At 44.6% G+C, this 18,862-nt stretch overlaps 1 protein-coding gene across 1 annotated transcript in view; it reads right to left on the bottom strand.

Moving 5' to 3' along the window:
- Snx10 (sorting nexin 10) overlaps positions 1-18,862 on the bottom strand; it is a 79,517-nt gene that overhangs the window by 18,219 nt on the left and 42,436 nt on the right. Inside the window, exon 3 of the mRNA XM_045136171.1 lies at positions 134-220. Within this exon, the coding sequence (XP_044992106.1) occupies positions 134-220 (87 nt within the window). The remainder of the gene's footprint in view (positions 1-133; positions 221-18,862) is intronic.

Genomic DNA, 18,862 nt, shown 5'->3' with positions numbered 1-18,862 from the left:
AAGCATCAGTTATAATCATTCAGATTCAGTTATTTGAACTAGGAAATCTTTTCAGCTTTATCATTATATTACATAAAATTAATGCTACCCAAAATTTTCTATTGTTTCTATATACTACTGACTGTATACTTACATGAATACATATCTCATAGTCAATATAGGAATGCCAAAAGTCCTCCTTCTGAATCCTAGGATCTCGGACCCAGACACTTACAAACTCCTGCAAGGGCATAATAAACAAAGAAAAAGTGTCAGAATGAAAAGAAAGGCTGGAAAGAGCTGAAAGAACTGTACTGGAACCAGACTGAACAGAGCGTCAGCCAGTGTGGTCATCGCCCTTTCAAAAAGGAGAAGAAGGGTCATGAATCAACCACCACGAGGGAGTTCAGAAAACATTTTTGCCACAAGTGGAATTTTTTTAAAACAAAAAACTGACCTGAACGTGTTTAGGATAGTGTTACAAGTTACCTAAGGACAAATAAAAAGGTACATTCTTAAGCTGACTTTTTAAATTTTTATTTATTTATTAGAGACGGGGAGAGAGAGGGAGAATGGATGTTCCAGGGCCTCTAGCCACTGCAAATGAACTCCAGATGTATGCACCACTATATGCATCTGGTTTACATGGGACCTAGAGAATCGAACCTGGGTCCTTAAGCTTCACAGGCATGCACCTTAACCACTAAGCCATCTCTGCAGCCCCTTAAGCTGATTTTTAATGTTTTTTTTTTTTTTTAGCATACCTCATTTGTTTTATTAGCAAACTGGTGATAATAGTGGTCATAGGCTGACAAAATGTGACAGTATGTATTTATGATATGTAATAAGTCTTATCATGGACTGACTGTATAGACATTATTTCAAAAACTTAATGGAACACGTTTTATTACTTTAATTAAGTGATTTTTGTTTTTTGGATTTTTTTGACGTAGGTCTCACTCTAGCCCAGCTGACCTGGAACTCACTCTGTAGTCCCAGGCTGGCCTTGAATTCACTGTGATCCTCCTACCTCTGCCCCCCAAGTGCTGGGATTAAAGGTATGGGCCACAAGGCCAGGCTTGATTTTTTTTTTTGTTTCATTTATTAAATTTTATTAAGGATTGAACGCACACAAAGATAATCTATGGATCAGTTTAAACAATAACACAGCAAATAACAAGGTACTACTATCTAGTGAATTCCAGGACTTCCTGGGCAAGAGTACAAAAACTTAAGTGACTGGGGCTATTTAAGACACTTGTTTACAAAGCATGACAGCCCCAGGAGTTTTAATTTTTTGTTGTTGTTGTTTGTAGAGGTATGGTCTCACTCTGGTCCAGAATGACCTGGAATGAGCTCTGTCATCTCAGGGTGGCCTTGAACTCATGGCAATCCTCCTACCTCTGCCTCCCAAAGTGCTGGCGTGCGCCACCACGCCCGGCTTTTTAATTTTTTAATCATAAAAAAAGTTCACATTAGCCGGGCGTGGTGGCGCATGCCTTTAATCCCAGCACTCGGGAGGCAGAGGTAGGAGGATTGCCATGAGTTCAAGACCACCCTGAGACTCCATAGTGAAGTCCAGGTCAGCCTGGACTAGAATGAGACCCTACCTCGAAAAACCAAAAAAAATAAAAAGTTTACATTTTCTTAAATTTTTAACATATAGTAGTTTCTTACTTTAATTTTCTCTAAATTATAACTATAGAAATACCAGCTAGTTCAGTGGGTAAAGCAAGAGACTCTTAAATTATAACTCTATAGGCCCTGCCTAGCAAATTGCTTTCTAGGACACAAATAAGGAAGGATGACAAAGGTCATGTGAAAAGTAAACAATGAGAGTTGAAACAGAACTGACCACAGTGTATGATCAGTCTCAGGAGAATGTGTCCCTAGTAACCTACAGCAGAAAGAGGAATGTCTTTTTTGCTTGTTTGTTTGTTGTAGCTCAGGCTGACCTGAAATTCACTATCTAGTCTCAGGGTGGCTTCAAACTCATGGCGATCCTCATACCTCTCTGCCTCCCAAGTGCTGGTATTAAAGGTATGCACCACCACGCCCAACAGGAATGTCTTCTTTAACATTACACCTTTCTAGTTTTAACATATATTTTCCATATACTATATACTAAATCATTTAATAATCCTATTTTCTCTTTCTCTCTCTTTTGGTTTTTCAAGCTAAGGTCTCACTCTAGCTCAGGCAGATCTGGAATTCAGTCTCAAGCATGCCTCCACCTCACAGCAATCCTCCTACTTAGACCTGGAATTCACTATGTCATCTCAGGGTGGCCTCAAACTCACAGCGATCCTCCTATCTCTGCCACCACGCCTGGCTTAAAATAATACTTTAAAAAATATATTTCCATTTATTTATTTGAAAGAGAGAGACAAAGAGGAACTATAGGCAAGCCAGGGCCTTTTGCCACTGCAAATGAACTCCAGACATGCGACACTTTGTACATCTGCTTTACGTGGATACAAGGAAATCGAATCCAAGTTGTTAGGCTTTACAAGAAAGCACCTTTGGACTGGAGAGATGGCTTGGCAGTTAAGGCACTTGCCTGTGAAGCCTAAGGACACAGGTTCAACTCCTCAGTACCCACATAAGCCAGATTCACAAGGTGGCACATGCATCTGGAGTTCATTTGTAGTGACTAGAGGCTCTGGCACATCCGTTCTCTCTCTCTCTTTCTTTCTCGCCATCAAATAAATAAATAAAATGTTTTCTGAAAGAAAGAGGGAAGGGAAGGGAAGGGAAGGGAAGGGAAGGGAAGGGAAGGGAAGGGAAGGGAAGGGAAGGGAAGGGAAGGGAAGGGAAGGGAAGGGAAGGGAAGGGAAGGGAAGGGAAGGGAAGGGAAGGGAAGGGAAGGGAAGGGAAGGGAAGGGAAGGGAAGGGAAGGGAAGGGAAGGGAAGGGAAGGGAAGGGAAGGGAAGGGAAGGGAAGGGAAGGGAAGGGAAGGGAAGGGAAGGGAAGGGAAGGGAAGGGAAGGGAAGGGAAGGGAAGGGAAGGGAAGGGAAGGGAAGGGAAGGGAAGGGAAGGGAAGGGAAGGGAAGGGAAGGGAAGGGAAGGGAAGGGAAGGGAAGGGAAGGGAAGGGAAGGGAAGGGAAGGGAAGGGAAGGGAAGGGAAGGGAAGGGAAGGGAAGGGAAGGGAAGGGAAGGGAAGGGAAGGGAAGGGAAGGGAAGGGAAGGGAAGGGAAGGGAAGGGAAGGGAAGGGAAGGGAAGGGAAGGGAAGGGAAGGGAAGGGAAGGGAAGGGAAGGAAGGGAAGGGAAGGGAAGGGAAGGGAAGGGAAGGGAAGGGAAGGGAAGGGAAGGGAAGGGAAGGGAAGGGAAGGGAAGGGAAGGGAAGGGAAGGGAAGGGAAGGGAAGGGAAGGGAAGGGAAGGGAAGGGAAGGGAAGGGAAGGGAAGGGAAGGGAAGGGAAGGGAAGGGAAGGGAAGGGAAGGGAAGGGAAGGGAAGGGAAGGGAAGGGAAGGGAAGGGAAGGGAAGGGAAGGGAAGGGAAGGGAAGACGGAAGGGAAGGGAAGGGAAGGGAAGACGGAAGGGAAGGGAAGGGAAGGGAAGGGAAGACGGAAGGGAAGGGAAGGGAAGGGAAGGGAAGGGAAGGGAAGGGAAGGGAAGGGAAGGGAAGGGAAGGGAAGGGAAGGGAAGGGAAGGGAAGGGAAGGGAAGGGAAGACGGAAGGGAAGGGAAGGGAAGGGAAGGGAAGGGAAGGGAAGGGAAGGGAAGGGAAGGGAAGGGAAGGGAAGGGAAGGGAAGGGAAGGGAAGGGAAGACGGAAGGGAAGGGAAGGGAAGGGAAGGGAAGGGAAGGGAAGGGAAGGGAAGGGAAGGGAAGGGAAGACGGAAGGGAAGGGAAGACGGAAGGGAAGGGAAGGGAAGGGAAGGGAAGGGAAGGGAAGGGAAGGGAAGGGAAGGGAAGGGAAGGGAAGGGAAGGGAAGGGAAGGGAAGGGAAGGGAAGGGAAGGGAAGGGAAGGAAAGGGAAGACGGAAGGAAAGGGAAGACGGAAGGAAAGGGAAGACGGAAGGAAAGGGAAGACGGAAGGAAAGGGAAGACGGAAGGAAAGGGAAGACGGAAGGAAAGGGAAGACGGAAGGAAAGGAAAGACGGAAGGAAAGGAAAGACGGAAGGAAAGGAAAGACGGAAGGAAAGGAAAGATGGAAGGAAAGGAAAGACGGAAGGAAGGAACCAAGCAAGCACCTTTAACTGGAGCCATTTCTCCAACCCAATCAAAGCAAATTTTGTTTTGTGGTAAGGTCTCATTCTGGCCCAGGCTGACCGGAAATTCAAAATGTCTCAGGCTGGCCTTGAACTCAGTGATCCTCCTACCTCTGCCTCCCCCGTGCTATGATTAAAGGTATGTGCCTACCACACCTTTAATTTAAAATTCTTTTTAAAAGATGAAATATATGTGGCAACAAATGGATGGAAAGATGTTCTTCCTCACTAGTCATCAGAGAAATCAAAACTACACTGAGATCCCATCTCACCTCAGTCAGAATGGCAATATTTAGAAAACTAATAACATAGGCTGGTGGGGACCCTTGTATGCTAGTCAGCCTCTATGAAAATCAGTACGGAAGCTTCCCCAAAAATAAAAGCAGCTCTACCAATGTGACTCAGCTATAGGAAGCCTGGGTATTTACCCAGAGAATCAAAATTAACATGTCGCAGAGACACTTGCCCATCAATGTTTAAAGCAGCAGCAGAAGACCCTGGAGCACCCATATTCTCTGATTCTAATAAATACATATTAAGGAATGAAACATACAGCAAAAAGTATTGTTTGGCACAAATTGAAATGTATGGCTTGTTTTCTCAGCAATCATACATTTTTCTCACTTAATTTTAAACGTTTTAACTTCGTTGGTTCAGGTTTCCGGCTGAATGGTGAGCATCTCTTGCTGCTTTCATGCAGCCCGCATAGAGGAAGCTGAAACCCTCCAGCAGAGAGAAGCGAGGCAGGCCGACCAGTCCACACTCCCTGAAAATAACTTCTGCCACTGGGCAAGGCTTATCCTCAAAGGGAACGTTCCCTTTGGCCTAACATTTGAGACTATCCCTCTGGCCTCCATTCTAGGAATGATGAGCTCACGTCCCCAAAAAAGGTTTATCTGGCCAGGTGTGGTGGTGTACACCTTTAATCCCAGCACCCAGGAAGCAAGGGAAGAGGACTGGCAAATTTGAGGCCACCCTGAGACTATGAATTCCAGGTCAGCCTGGACTAGAGCAAGACACTAAAACAACAAAACAAAGGCTTATTTGAAAATCTTTCCATTGTACTTTTCCCCTCACTTGGTGTTTTGTTTTGTTCTGACAAGGTCTCACTTTGCAAACCACACTAGCCTAGAGCTCATTATGTCCAAGCTAACCTCAAACTCATAACAATTCTCCTGCATCAGCTCCCAAGTGCTAGGATTACAGGCATGAGCCACCATACCCAACCTCATTTTACACTGTTAAAATCATGTCAGAGACAGGAGAAAAATGAGTAATAGCAAAACAAAGCTCTGAACATTTTGGCTATATATATATTTTTGTATGTTTGTTTGGGTTTTTTTGTTGTTTTTTCTTTTTGGTTTTTCAAGGTAGGGTCTCACTCTAGCCCAGGCTGACCTGGAATTAACTATGTAGTCTCAGGGTGGCCTCAAACTCACAGCGATCCTCCTACCTCTGCCTCCCGAGTGCTGGGATCAAAGGCGTGCGCCACCACGCCCAGTTTTGGGCCATAATTTTTTAAAAGCACATCCAAATGACAAGTGAGGGCTGGAGAGATGGCTCAGTGACAAGACAAAGGAGACGATGAAAACAACTAAAATCAAATTAAATGTCCTCTAGTGAAGTGTACTTGATTGGATCAGAGTAAAGTAGATCCTGACTAGACATTTTAACCAAAGAAAACCCTCATGTGTGTGTGTGTGTGTGTGTGTGTGTGTGTGTGTGTGTGTGTTGTGTGTGTAAGTCTGCATGCGGGTGTGCATGCACATATGTGCACATGGACAATCTCAGGTAGCATCCCCAGGAACATCTACCTGTGTTTGAGACACAGGTCTCTCAGGTGCCTGGAGCTTACCAGTTAGGCTAGACTGACCAGCCAGCAAGCCCTAGGGATCCTCCTGCCTCTGCCACAGGCCTATGTCCAGTACATTATATAAGCACTGAGATCAAATGCCAGTCCTCATGTTTTCAAGATAAGCACTTTACCTCTGAGCTGTCTCCCCAACTGTGTGTGTGCATGTGTGTCTGTGTGTGTGTTAACCTCATTTTATGGACTGGAGCAATGGCTTAGTGCTTAAGGCGCTTGTCTGCAAATCCAACGGACCTGGGCTCGATTCCCCAGTACCCACGTAAAACCAGATTCACAAGGTGACACATGAATCTGGAGTTGGTTTGCAGTGGTTACAGGCCCTGGCACATTCTCTCTCCCTCCCTCCCTCAAATAAATAAATAAACAAACTCATTTTCCTATAGTACTTTTCACACACAGTTCCTAGAAGGACTCAGTCAATCACCAATGAATCAATAAACAGAGAGATAAATAGGTTGGTCTAGGCCATACTGCCTTGACCATCCCTGACCTCATTAGGTAAGCAGGATTAGGAAAACCTCATCACACAGCCAAGCCTTCAAACACACGCCTATACTCAGGGATGTGATCCAGCTTTCGTGTGTTCTCAGGTGTTTTTGCCTTTGTGAGCCTTTTCTTCCAATAAATAGATAAACAAACAAGTAACCATAGTTTATGAGTACACTGGTATAAAGATGACATATTGGGCTGGATAAATGGCTCACAGGTTAAAGGCACTTGCTTGCAAAGCCTCATGGCTCAGGTTTGATTCCTCAGTTACCCACATAAAGGTGGATGTGCAAAGAGCATGCATCTGGAGTTTGTTTGTAGTTGCAGGCCCTGGCACACCCATACCCATTCTCTAACTCTCTATGTCTTCCTATTTCTCTCAAATAAAAATAAATAAACTTTTTAAAGATGACTATATTAATATAACAAAGCCTCTCTTTGACCTAAAAGTTCATTCTTCTGATTTTAAAAGGAATTTAAACATTTTTCACTGGCCCCAAAAAGTAGTGTGGCTCTGGGCACTGTGCCTAATGGAGAACTGCGGGCTGACTCCCAGTCACCAGGTCACATGGAAGTCATAGTCCATGAGAGTGTCCCTCAGCACATTTCTCCACTGAAGAGCCAGACATTCCTGGATGTATCAAACATGGAAATTAACTATTTCCAACTTCTCAGTGTCATACACTAACAAGACATGGAAACCATGTACCTATTACTGAAATGGTGGGCCTCCACTCACAATAAACAAAAAATGAAAGCTGGGCAGGGGGCTCACACCTGGAACCCCAACACTTGGGAGTCTGAGGCAGGAGAATTGCCATGAGAATGAAGCCCATCTGGGCCACACAGTGAGTTCCAGGCCAGCCAGACCTACAGAGTGAGACCCTGTCTCAAAAACCCATGACCAGGGCGGGACAGATGGCTTAGCAATTAAGGCCTTTGCCTGCAAAAGCCAAAGGACTCCAGTTTGATTCCCCAAGACCCACATAAGTCAGATGCACAAGGTGGCGCATGCACCTGGAGTTTGTCTGCAATGGCTGGAGGCTGTGGCTCGCCCATTCTCTCCCTCTCTCTCCCTCTCTCTCTTCCTCTCTCTTTCTCTCTCCCTGTCTGTCTGTCTCCCTCTCTGTCTGTCTGGCCCCCCCTCTCTGAAATAAATAAATAAAATATATTTCAAAAAATGAAACCCATGACCAAAACATGGAAAGGGAGAGAAACATGGGCTACAGAGATTGCTCAGTGGTTAAAGACATTTGCTTGTAAAGTCTGCCAGCTAGGTTCAATTCCCAAGCCACCCACGTAAGCCAGACACAAACAGTGGAAAGGTAGAGAAACACATCTGTTGATTTTGGGGGACATTTGTGATATGAAAAAAGGGGGAAAGGTCTAAATTAAAACTTTAAATTCCACTGTTACTACAATGTCTCAGACCCTACTACACAGCACATTATTACTCAATGATGGTAAGAGTAACAAATAATTCTAAAAGCAGGGAGAGGGGGGTCGTCCCCTACTCACTTACTATCACCGAGTTGTTAACATACACACTTTGAATAGCATGACCCTTTACACAGAAACTGCCCCAAATTTTTAGTCACAAGACAGGAAATGATTTCTGGCTCACCCACTTCCTAAAACGATAAAATTTAAAATAATGAATTATAAAACTTATTCATGAAGTCACAGTTTATGCCCCTGGAATATGAGAAGAATACCTATCAAGTCTATTTCAGCTGTTCATTAGGTAGATCAAATTATAAAATGAGTGACAGCAAATGTTCCATGAATGGAAAGAGTAATGGCACAGGAAAGGCTCATTAGCCCAAAGCATTGAGGTCTTCTTACAGACACTGGCATTAAGAGATTAATAAAATTTAAGCAGGGCTTGGTAACACATGCCTATAGACCTAGCACTCAGGAGGCACAGGCAGAAGGATCACCACAAGTTCAAGGCCAGTCTGATCTATATAGCAACCTCCATTATTATTACTCATGAAGTCTATTCTTTACAGAAGGATGTGTTGAATACTCTCTCTCCATATATATATATATATATATATATATATATATATATATATATATATATATATATATATGTACTTTTTTTTTTTATTAAGTTGAGAGGGAGAGAAAGAAGCAGAGAGAGAGAGAGGCAGACAGAGAGAGAATGGGCATGCCAGGGCCTCCAGCCACTGCAAACGAACTCCAGATGCATGTGCCACCTTGTGCATCTGGCTTAAGTGGATTCTGGGGAATCAAACCTAGGTTCTTTGGCTTTGCAGGCAAGACCTTAACTGTAAGCCATCTCTCCAGCCCCGTGGTTGTTTTTTGGTTTTTGGTTTTGTTGTTGTTGTTGTTGTTGTTTTTTGATACAAGGGCTCCTGTAGTTCAGGTTGGCCTGGAATTCATTATGTAGCTAAGGATGACCTTTACCACTCCCAGCTTGGAGAGAGAGAGAGAGACAGACAGACAGACAGACACAAGGTCTGTGTAGTTCAGGTTGGCCTGGAATTCATTATGTAGCTAAAGATGACCTTGAACTTCTGGCCTTCCCACCTCCAACTCCTGAGTGCTGGGATTGCAGGGCATGTACCACCACACTCCCCTGATTTATGTACTGCTGGTGGCTGAACTCAGGGCTTTGTGCATGCTAAGGAGGCACTCTACACACTGAGCCACATCTTCAGCCAGACAGTGCGTTTTTAAATGCACTCAAAATTTACTGAGGGGCTAGAGAGTTTGCCCAGTGGTTAAGGCGCTTGCCTGCAAAGTCTAACAACCCAGGTTCAAATCTACAGTACCTATATAAAGCCTGACGCATAAAGGTACATGCATCTGGAGTTTATGTGTAGTGGCTAGAGGCCATGACATACCCATTCTGTGTGTCTCTCTCCCTGCTTTTAAATAAATAAAACTTGTTTAAAAAATTACTGAGGCACATCAGCCATGGTGGCTCATGCCTTTAATCCCAGCACTCAGGAGGCAGAGGTAGGAGGACTGCTACGAGTTCAAGTCCAGCATGAGACTACATAGTGAATTCCAGATAAGCCTGGCCTACAGCAAGAACCTAACTTGAAAAACAACAACGACAACAAAAACTGTTAACACAAAATGAACGACTTGCAGGGCATGGTGGTGCACGCCTTTAATCCCAGCACTCAGGAGGCAGAGGTAGGAGGATTGCTGAGAGTTCAAGGCCACCCTGAGACTACATAGTGAATTCTAGGTCATCCTGGGGTAAAACAAGACTGTACCTCAAAGAAACTAAACTGAACTAAACTAAAATAAAATAAAAAACTGAGGCACTAAGTCTCCATCACTACTTTTTCAATCCTAAATCTTTAATGTGGTTGGAGTGTGAAGCATCATTAAGTCTTGGGGGGGGGGTTGGCGAGCTTTCTTTCCTTCCCTGCTCCCTGAAGTGTTGGTTGTGTCCCTGCAAACACTCCAGGCTGCCGTCCTTCACTCCCTGCTGAGACTCTAGGGAGACTTCATCCACACACACATACCTGCCTCACGTGGGTCAGTGATTCCCATAGTATCCAGATTGATCCACCGAGAAGCCCCACGAGCACTCGGTGCCTACGCCGTTCCCACATCATTCTGCCCATCCTCTCGGTGGGCAACAATCCCAACAGTCCCACTGGCAGCCTCAGTTCCCTGGGACTTCTCTCTGACAGACCCCTCAAGCCCATTACTCACACGATCAGTTCGGTTCACCCTCTACCCACCTTTCGGTGTGCTCTGTCCCCCCTGAACTGAAGCAGGCCCTCCTGAAGGGAGGAGGGAAGCTCACGGGACAGAAAACAAAGCCCCCAAGGCTCAGCAAGCTCAGAAGGTGACAAGATTCACAAGGCCTCCTCCCAGGCAAGGGGCACAACTGCCGGGGGTGGGACAAGAGACTGGGGGGGCTACCTAGAAGCTGTGCAGGGAGGGCCAGAGTCACAGCTTTCTTGAGTCTCCACCCATGCTAGGGTGGGCTTTCCAGTGACATAGCTGCCCAGGAGCTGGCTCACCAAACCCCACTTATCTGGACTCTTCTTAGGTCTATTATTGTGCCGTATGTGGGTGAATAAATATTTACTCATGTCTCCCCAGGAAAAACCACACAACAGACCTAAAATCCATTCCTTCTGTGCCTGCCCTGCTACAAGACCAGGAGCGCTTACGGGGTGAGCTGCTAAGTTCCCCCTGGGCATCCACAGTGTTCGCCCACACTACAAGAATGGTTCCAAAGCACAGGGCCTATGCTGCTCCCTGAATAAAATCCACTGAAGGGTGCCCATTAACCTTCAAGCCAGCACGACACAGCCTTCCACATGTCACTCTGCTCGGTTCCAAAGGTTAAGCCTAAGTCCCCATACACTCCCATTCACACCTCCACGACTTTGAACACGCTCCTGACGCTCCATACCTCAGCTGCCACTGCCAGACCACTTTCTTGTTTTGTTGTGTTTGCTTTTTTTTTTTTTTTTTTTTTTTTGGTTTTTCGAGGTAGGGTCTCACTTTGGCTCAGGCTGACCTGGAATTCACTATGTAGTCTCAGGGTGGCCTCGAACTCTCAGTGATCCTCCTGCCTCTGCCTCCCGAGTGCTGGGATTAAAGGCGTGCGCCCCCACGCCCGGCTGTGTTTGCTTTTTTATTGTTTTCCTTCCCTTTGATTTTGTGCTAACTCCGATTCAATTTCAAGTGCAACTTCTGGAAACCCTTCTCACGTTCTCCTGCTCTGGCTTACTTGACTCTCCTCTGAGCCACCCCTGCTCCCGGCCACGTCCTGGGCCAGTCCTACCCACAGAGTCCACTGTGCCACACTGCCATCAGCAGTAGGCTCCTCTACCCGGTCCCAGGCTGGCTGGTGAGTGCCTGCTACCTAAGACCACTCCACTGGTGCCAGTCAACTAGTCAGAGAATGCCCACGGGGATGAACAAAATGCCTCCAGGGAAAAAAAAAAAAAAAGTCTAAAACTTTGCTGAAAAAACAATAACAAAAACCTTATTCAGCGGGGTTCTTGGACTCTACACATTCATGGTAAGTGACTTCACAGCTGGCCTGACATTTACCTCAACGCTCCAGCCCCCACCTCTAAGGGGTGCCAATTAGCAGCAGAAAGCTGCCGGAACACTCTTTAAGATCTATGAGAACAAACTGTTTTCAAGCACCCTAAAGAACTCCAGTAGTTCCTATTTACATAGAAATAATTGAAAATCATTCTGATTGCTTCAATAACTTAGTCCCCTAAGACTTGGAGCAGGCAACAATTTGTTAGCTTAGTTGGAGTTAAAAGATGTACTTGAATGTAATAAAAGTGCATTTATTTTAAAATATTCTATAATTCAGATGGACCTTTCCTCCCAACCCTGCAATTAGTAGGAATTAGTGAAGTTTCACCATACTTCCAGCTACGAATAGCACGCCCAGGCAGCCCAAGTTCACCTATGGTCTCTTAATGAGACACATCGCTCACGAGCTGCCCACCATCCTTCAAGGGCATGTAGACAGCCTGTCCGCCACAGAGGATGGCCCTGGCGTTTCGTACCTGCAAACATATGGGTGTCCTGTGGAAATGGCTTCCACAGCCGCTGTTAGTCAATTTAATAACCTTATTAAACACGTTAATGGCTTCTTGAGCCTAATGACTATATCTAGTGTGAAAGGAAATGTCAGGCAGAGTAGAATTAAAAATTTAAACTAACTGATCCTTACTGTTCCCCATGCAAAAAACGTGTTTCTAAGAGAGACCTCTAAGCTTAGTGAAAATCTAACTGCTGTGTTTTCCTGAAATAAGCACTCTGATTTCCACAGCTCATTTCTCCCTAATCCCCACTTCAGGTTCATTTTTACTTATATGTGGCTTGTCTTTTTTCCCCTTATCCATAATATTAAGAGGAAAATAATAAAAATAGTCACATAGTAAAGGGCACTGGGCTCTGTGCCGTCACATTTTCCTTTCCTGGTCATAGTAGCCCTAAGAGTTAGTGATATTGTCATCCCAATTTTACAAATGAGAAAAGCTGGTCAAAGAGTCAGATGAACAGCAGGACGAAGTGGGCTCTCAGACTCAGGTCTGTCTCTCACACAAGCCTGGGCTCCACGGGTTCCTTTAGCAGCAGTAAATAATGTGTGGGCTCTAGTTTCAGTGTCACTGAGTTCTTTTGGAGGGGAAAGATTATCTAGTTTACTATTAAATAAAAATGCCACTTTAAGTAACATGCTCTTCTCAAACTGTCCCTCCCATCCAGAATGCCACCTATGTCACTTTCTCAGACTTCCCTTGTTTTTGATGATCTTGACTTTGAGGAGAGCTTGCCAAAGCTTTACATAGCTGTTCGTGTATGAGGCTGTCTCAGGATTAGACTGAGGCTCTGGGTATTTGGAAGAGAGACAACAACAATGGGCTTAACCACTTAGCAGTTAAGGCACTTGTCTGCAAAGACAAAGGACCCAGGTTCAATTCCCCAGGATGCACAAAAGCCAAATAGATGCATAAGGCGGCGCATCAGTATGGAGTTTGTTTGTGCCCATTCTCTCTCTCTATCTGCATCTTCCTCTCTGTGTCTCTCTTTCAAATAAATAAATAAGTAGGGCTGGAGAGATGGCTTAACGGTTAAGCGCTTGCCTGTGAAGCCTAAGGACCCCGGTTCGAGGCTCGGTTCCCCAGGTCCCACGTTAGCCAGATGCACAAGGGGGCGCATGCGTCTGGAGTTCGTTTGCAGAGGCTGGAAGCCCTGGAGCGCCCATTCTCTCTCTCTCCCTCTATCTGTCTTTCTCTCTGTGTGTCTGTCGCTCTCAAATAAATAAATAAATTAAATTAAAAATAAAAAAATATTTTCAAAAAAATAAATAAATAAAATAAAAATAAAAATAAATAAATAAATAAGTAAAAGTTTTATAAAATAAAAAAAGAAAGACAACAGTGATAAAGGGTCATTATTATTATCATATTACATCACATCACATCAACGGTCCCAGATGTCATGACTTCCACTGTTGATATTAACCTTGTCCACTTGGCTGAGGCAGATTTTGCCTGATCTTTCGATCATTAAGTTGTTTTCGTTTGTTAATAAACATGAAAATGAATTCATGCTACTTTTCTTCAGTCACTTCTAATTTAAAACCATAATGCCACTTTTTGAATTTTATTTTATTTATTTATTTTGGTTTTTGGAGGAAGAGTTTTGCTGTAGCCCAGGCTGTCTTGGAATTCTCAAAGTGACCTCTTACCTCTGTCTCCCAAGTTCTCAGATTAAAGGTATGAGCCACCATGCCCAGCTCCAAAATAAGTCTTAAAATGTATTAGAGTACTAAACTGCAAAAGCTATTAAACAACAAACTCTATATAATTTCAATTTTCTAAAAATGGTATACACATATGTATATAAAAAGGCTAGAGAGAGAAAGTCCAACCTTTCATTTTCTTCCTTAAAACTTTCCAAAAAATATCCTGCTATGAACAAGTCTTTTGAAACCTAGGAGAAGGAAGAAAGAGCTTTCACTGGGAGGAGGTCAGAAGAAAACAAGCCCTTAAGTGATGGCCACACAGAACAGCAACAGCCTCTGAAACCTGGTGTGACCTTAGGAGGAGTGACACCCCAAGATGCTGTTCTTACAGGAGAATGTGAACTCCCTCTTTATAGAACATGGAAAACTCAAGAACTTGAGATAAAGTCAGTGACTCAGAATAAAAAGGGAGGAGAATATGAAAGAAAGAGGGAAGCCTGGCGTGGCGCACGCCTTTAATCCCAGCACTTGGGAGGCAGAGGTAGGAGAATCGCCATGAGTTCAAGGCCACCCTGACACTACATACTCTATCTGTCTTTCTCTCTGTGTCTGTCGCTCTCAAATAAATAAATAAATTTTTAAAAAATGCCTTTAAAAAAAAAATACCTCAGACAGAGCTGAATAAATGGCTCTGTGGCCAAAGGCACTTGCATGCAAAGCCTGATGGCCTGGGTTTGATTCCCCAGTATCCAGAGCCAGATATATAGAGTGGTACATGTGTCTGGAATTTGTTTGCAGTGGCAAGAGGCCCTGGCATGCCCATACATACACATTCTTTCTTTCTCTCACGTGTGCACACGCGCCCATGCCCTCCTTTCTCCTTGCAAATGAATAAACAAATAAAATATTTTAAAAAATACCTCCAGCTTTGGGGGACATGCATTTACATTCAAACCACTACAGTCAGAATAAGCATATCGTGGAACATATAAATACTACCTAAAGGCTGATCATCCAAAATGGCATCAAACAGGTCCCTCACATCTCCTCCTTCAGCGGTAGTGTTGTAGCCAGCTCCTCGTTGCTGGGGCAAACATCCAACCACACACAGCTTATGAGAGGAAAGGGGTTTATTTCAGGCTTACAAATTGATGGGACCCTCCATCAATGGTGGAAGAAGCTGGCTCCCTTTCATTGATTGAAGCAGAGAGGCACCACCAACAGCCAGCACCACAAAGCACCAGCAAGAGCTCAAACTGCTCTGAGCACACCTAGTAGGGCTGGACTCAGAGCCACCCCCAAACATACTCTGGGGCTGGACTCCAAGAGCCACTCTCAGTGACATACCCATTCTAGAAGGGGGTCACAAGAGGCTGAAGTTGGCAAACTCAATTTTAATAAAACAGCTGGGTCTATGGGGCCATACATTTAAACTATCACATTCAAAGTACCACAGGTAGAGTTCTGGTAGTGTGTGGAACTCTCCTTGGACATTTGGACCTGCCCTACTCTGGGTATTTATTGTCAAAACTCATGGATTCACTGTCACTCAAGTACCAATCATGAGTACTTGTCTGAGAATTCCTAAAGATAGGAGTCTCTGAAAGGAGACTCATCACCTCATGATCCAGGACAGTAGAGAAATACATACATACATACATATATACATACATACATACATACATACATACATACATACATACATACATTCAGCACACCCTTCAGGCCACATACATGAAAAGGAGTGTCCCAGTCACACCAGCAGCTAAGGAAGAAGCCCAGTGCCTTCACGAGAGCAGCAGCATAAGCAGATGACTCCAGAAGAAAGCTATTACTCACACATCACAGAAGACAAGGGTCCTTAGTGGTCAGAGAGCTCAAAGTGCTCATTCTGGACATCCGAATAGAAACAGCCAAAAATGCCTGACCCCACAGAAGACACTATCTAAAACATGTCTCCTCCAGCCACAGCCACCTGCCTTTCCACTTGGATTCTGAGTTCTGTCTCATTAAACAGGAGTTGATTCAGTTGGGTCCGTGTAATTATTCTTATTAAAATACGTAACCATAATGTTTTAATTGTAAATTAAAGTTGCATGCATGAATGAATCTGAATTCGTTTTCATTTTACAATGGCCCAATGCCAAGGCACATTAATGGAGAAGCTCCATCAGCCCAGATATGGGTCTTCTGGGAGCTTCAACCAATGTGCAAACGGAACGTGTTTAACTAATGAGGGAGACTCTGGCTCCCTTTTCTCCTCTTGCTAGATTTATTACAAGCAATAAAGTTGTTTTGACAAGAGAAACTCCATTTTCTGAATTTGAAAAAAAAAAATTATTAAACTTCTAGACTGTCACTAACCAGTCCTGTAGAACTGAAATGCCACTCTTGGATACCTGCATCCTGAACAAAGATGGCAAATAGGCCTGAATCCACATGCCAAACTCATGATCAGCTAGTAATGCCTGCTGACTGTGGGCACCAAGTGCTCACACAAACACTGCACTTGTGGTCTAGCTTCTAGAACAATTCATGACACATATTTGACCTTACATGCAGGATTAGGTGGATCCACCTTTTTTAAAATTTTTATTTATTTATTTGCAAGGGGGGGAGAAGAGAGAATGAGCACACCTCTTGCCACTGCAAATGAACTACAGACGCATGTGCCATTTTGTGCATCTGGCTTTACATGAATACCAGGGAGTCGAACCCAGGCAGTCAGGCTTTGCAAGCAAGTACCTTAACTGCTGCACCATTTCTCCAGCTCCTAACTTATCTTAAACTAACAACAACCAGTCACTAGACTCAATGGATTTTGCTACTTCTAGAAGGTACTGACTATAGGTGCTGTTAGGGTAGGCGAGGAAATGAAAATGCTTTTAAAAGTGAGGCCAAGCTAGGTGTGTTGGCACATGCCTTTAATCCTAGCACTCAGGAGGCAGAGGTAAAAGGATCATTATGAATTCAAGACCAGCCTGGGACTACAGAGTGAGATCCAGATCAGTCTGGGCTAAAATGAGACCCTACCTCAAAAAAAAAAAAAAAAAAAAATCCTGGGCTGGAGAGATGGCTTAGCGGTTAAGCGCTTGCCTATGAAGCCTAAGGACCCCGGTTCGAGGCTCGATTCCCCAGGACCCACGTTAGCTAGATGTACAAGGGGGCGCATGCATCTGGAGCTCATTTACAGTGGCTGGAAGCCCTGGCACGCCCATATTCTCCTCTCTCTCTCTGCCTCTTTCTGTCTGTCACTCTCAAATAAATAAAAATAAACAAAAAATATTTTTTTAAAAAGTTTTTTAAAACTCCTTAATGTGACAATATTGCCATAAAATTAAAACTTTCAATGTGACTTTGAAGTAATGCCATGATGGGCATAGCCCGGCCAGTAATGCCAGACCAGCACAGGTACAGAGTGAAGAATTCATCCCACACAAAGGAAAGCCTGGGTATTGTTCTTGGAGACTGGAAAGTTATCTCTGGACCTGGAATGTCTGATCTGAATATGGCCATTTGCTTGACGCTTTGGCTGCTGGAAAATCTAATAACATGACTGTCATGGACACTTTGGATTATGCTACATCAGTTGTGACTTCCAGAAATGGAGGCTACACATGCAGTTGATCCCCCATATCTATTGGTTCTGTACCCATGGATTCCATAAACAACATGTCCAACATCTTTGAAAAAAGCCTCATGCCTGTAATCCCAAAACATGGTACGCTGAGGTAGGAGGTGTTCAAGGCCAGCCTGGGGTACAAAGGGAGACACTACCTTAAAAAGTGTTATTTTGGGGGTACCAGAGATATGGCTTAGCAGCTAAGGCACTTGCCAGCAAAGGCAAAGGACCCAGGTTAGATTCCCTAGGATCCACTTAAGCCAGATGCACAAGGTGGCGCATGCATCTGGAGTTTGTTTGCAGTGGTTAGGGGCCCTGGCATGCCCATTCTGTCTGTCCATCTCTCTCTCTCTCTCTCTCTCTCTCTCAAATAAATAAATAAAAGGGCTGGAGAGATGGCTTAGCAGTTGTGGCGGTTTGAATAGAATGGATGACCCCCAATATATTCAGTTGTTTATTTGTTTGTAGTTTGCATCTTTAGCCACCTGGCTGGAGGCAGTGTCACTGGGTGGATCTTAAGGTGTGGTGATGGGTTTCAGGTTTCAATCTAAAAATATGCAAAGTGTGCCCAGCTGGAGTTCCTGAAGTGTGCTGTGGCTTTTGGTTTTAGGCTTATGCTTCTCTGTCTCTGCTTGGTCCTGTGAAGGCAGGCCAGTTTCTTCTGCCATTATGGAACTTCCCCTGGATCTGTAAGCTTCAGTAAATATCCCTTCCTCCATAACTGGGTCTGGTCTGAAAGTTCATCTCAGTGAACCTGAAGCTGTCTGCTACAGCAGTTAAGGCTTTTGCCTGCGAAGCCTAAGGACCCACGTTCGCCTCTCCAGGTCCCATGTAAGCCAGACTCACAGTGATGTAAGCATGCAAGGTCGCACCTGCACACCAGGGGGCACACGCATCTGGAGTTTGATTGCAGTGGTTGAGACCCCGGCAGGCCAATTCTCTCTCACTCTCTCTCTTTCACTCTTGCTCTCTCGCATTTTATTTTAATTAATTAATTAATTTATTTATTTATTTGGTTTTTCGAGGTAGGGTCTCGTTCTAGCTCATGCTGACCTGGAATTCACTATGGAGTCTCAGGGTGGCCTTGAATTCATGGCAATCCTCCTACCTCTGTGTAGCAGACAGACTCAGGTTCGCTGAGATGAACTTCCAGACCAGACACAGTTATGGAGGAAGGGATATTTATTGAAGCTTACAAATCCAGGAGAAGTTCCATAATGTCAGAAGAAGCTGACCTGCCTTCATAGGCCCAAGCAGAGAGACAGAAGCACATGCCTAAAAGTCAAAAGCCACAGTACACTTCAGGAATTCCAGCTAGGCACACTTTGCATATCTTTAGATTGAAATCCGAAACCCATTACCACACCTTAAGATCACCCAGTGACATTGCCTCCAGCCAGGTAGCCAGCAGATGCAAACTACAAACAAACAACTGAATATATTGGGGGCCATCTATTCTATTCAAACC

This window comes from Jaculus jaculus, chromosome 16 (genome assembly GCF_020740685.1).
Source record: "Jaculus jaculus isolate mJacJac1 chromosome 16, mJacJac1.mat.Y.cur, whole genome shotgun sequence".
Classification (NCBI taxonomy): Eukaryota; Metazoa; Chordata; class Mammalia; order Rodentia; family Dipodidae; genus Jaculus; species Jaculus jaculus.
This window is presented reverse-complemented; position numbering and strand designations above follow the sequence as displayed.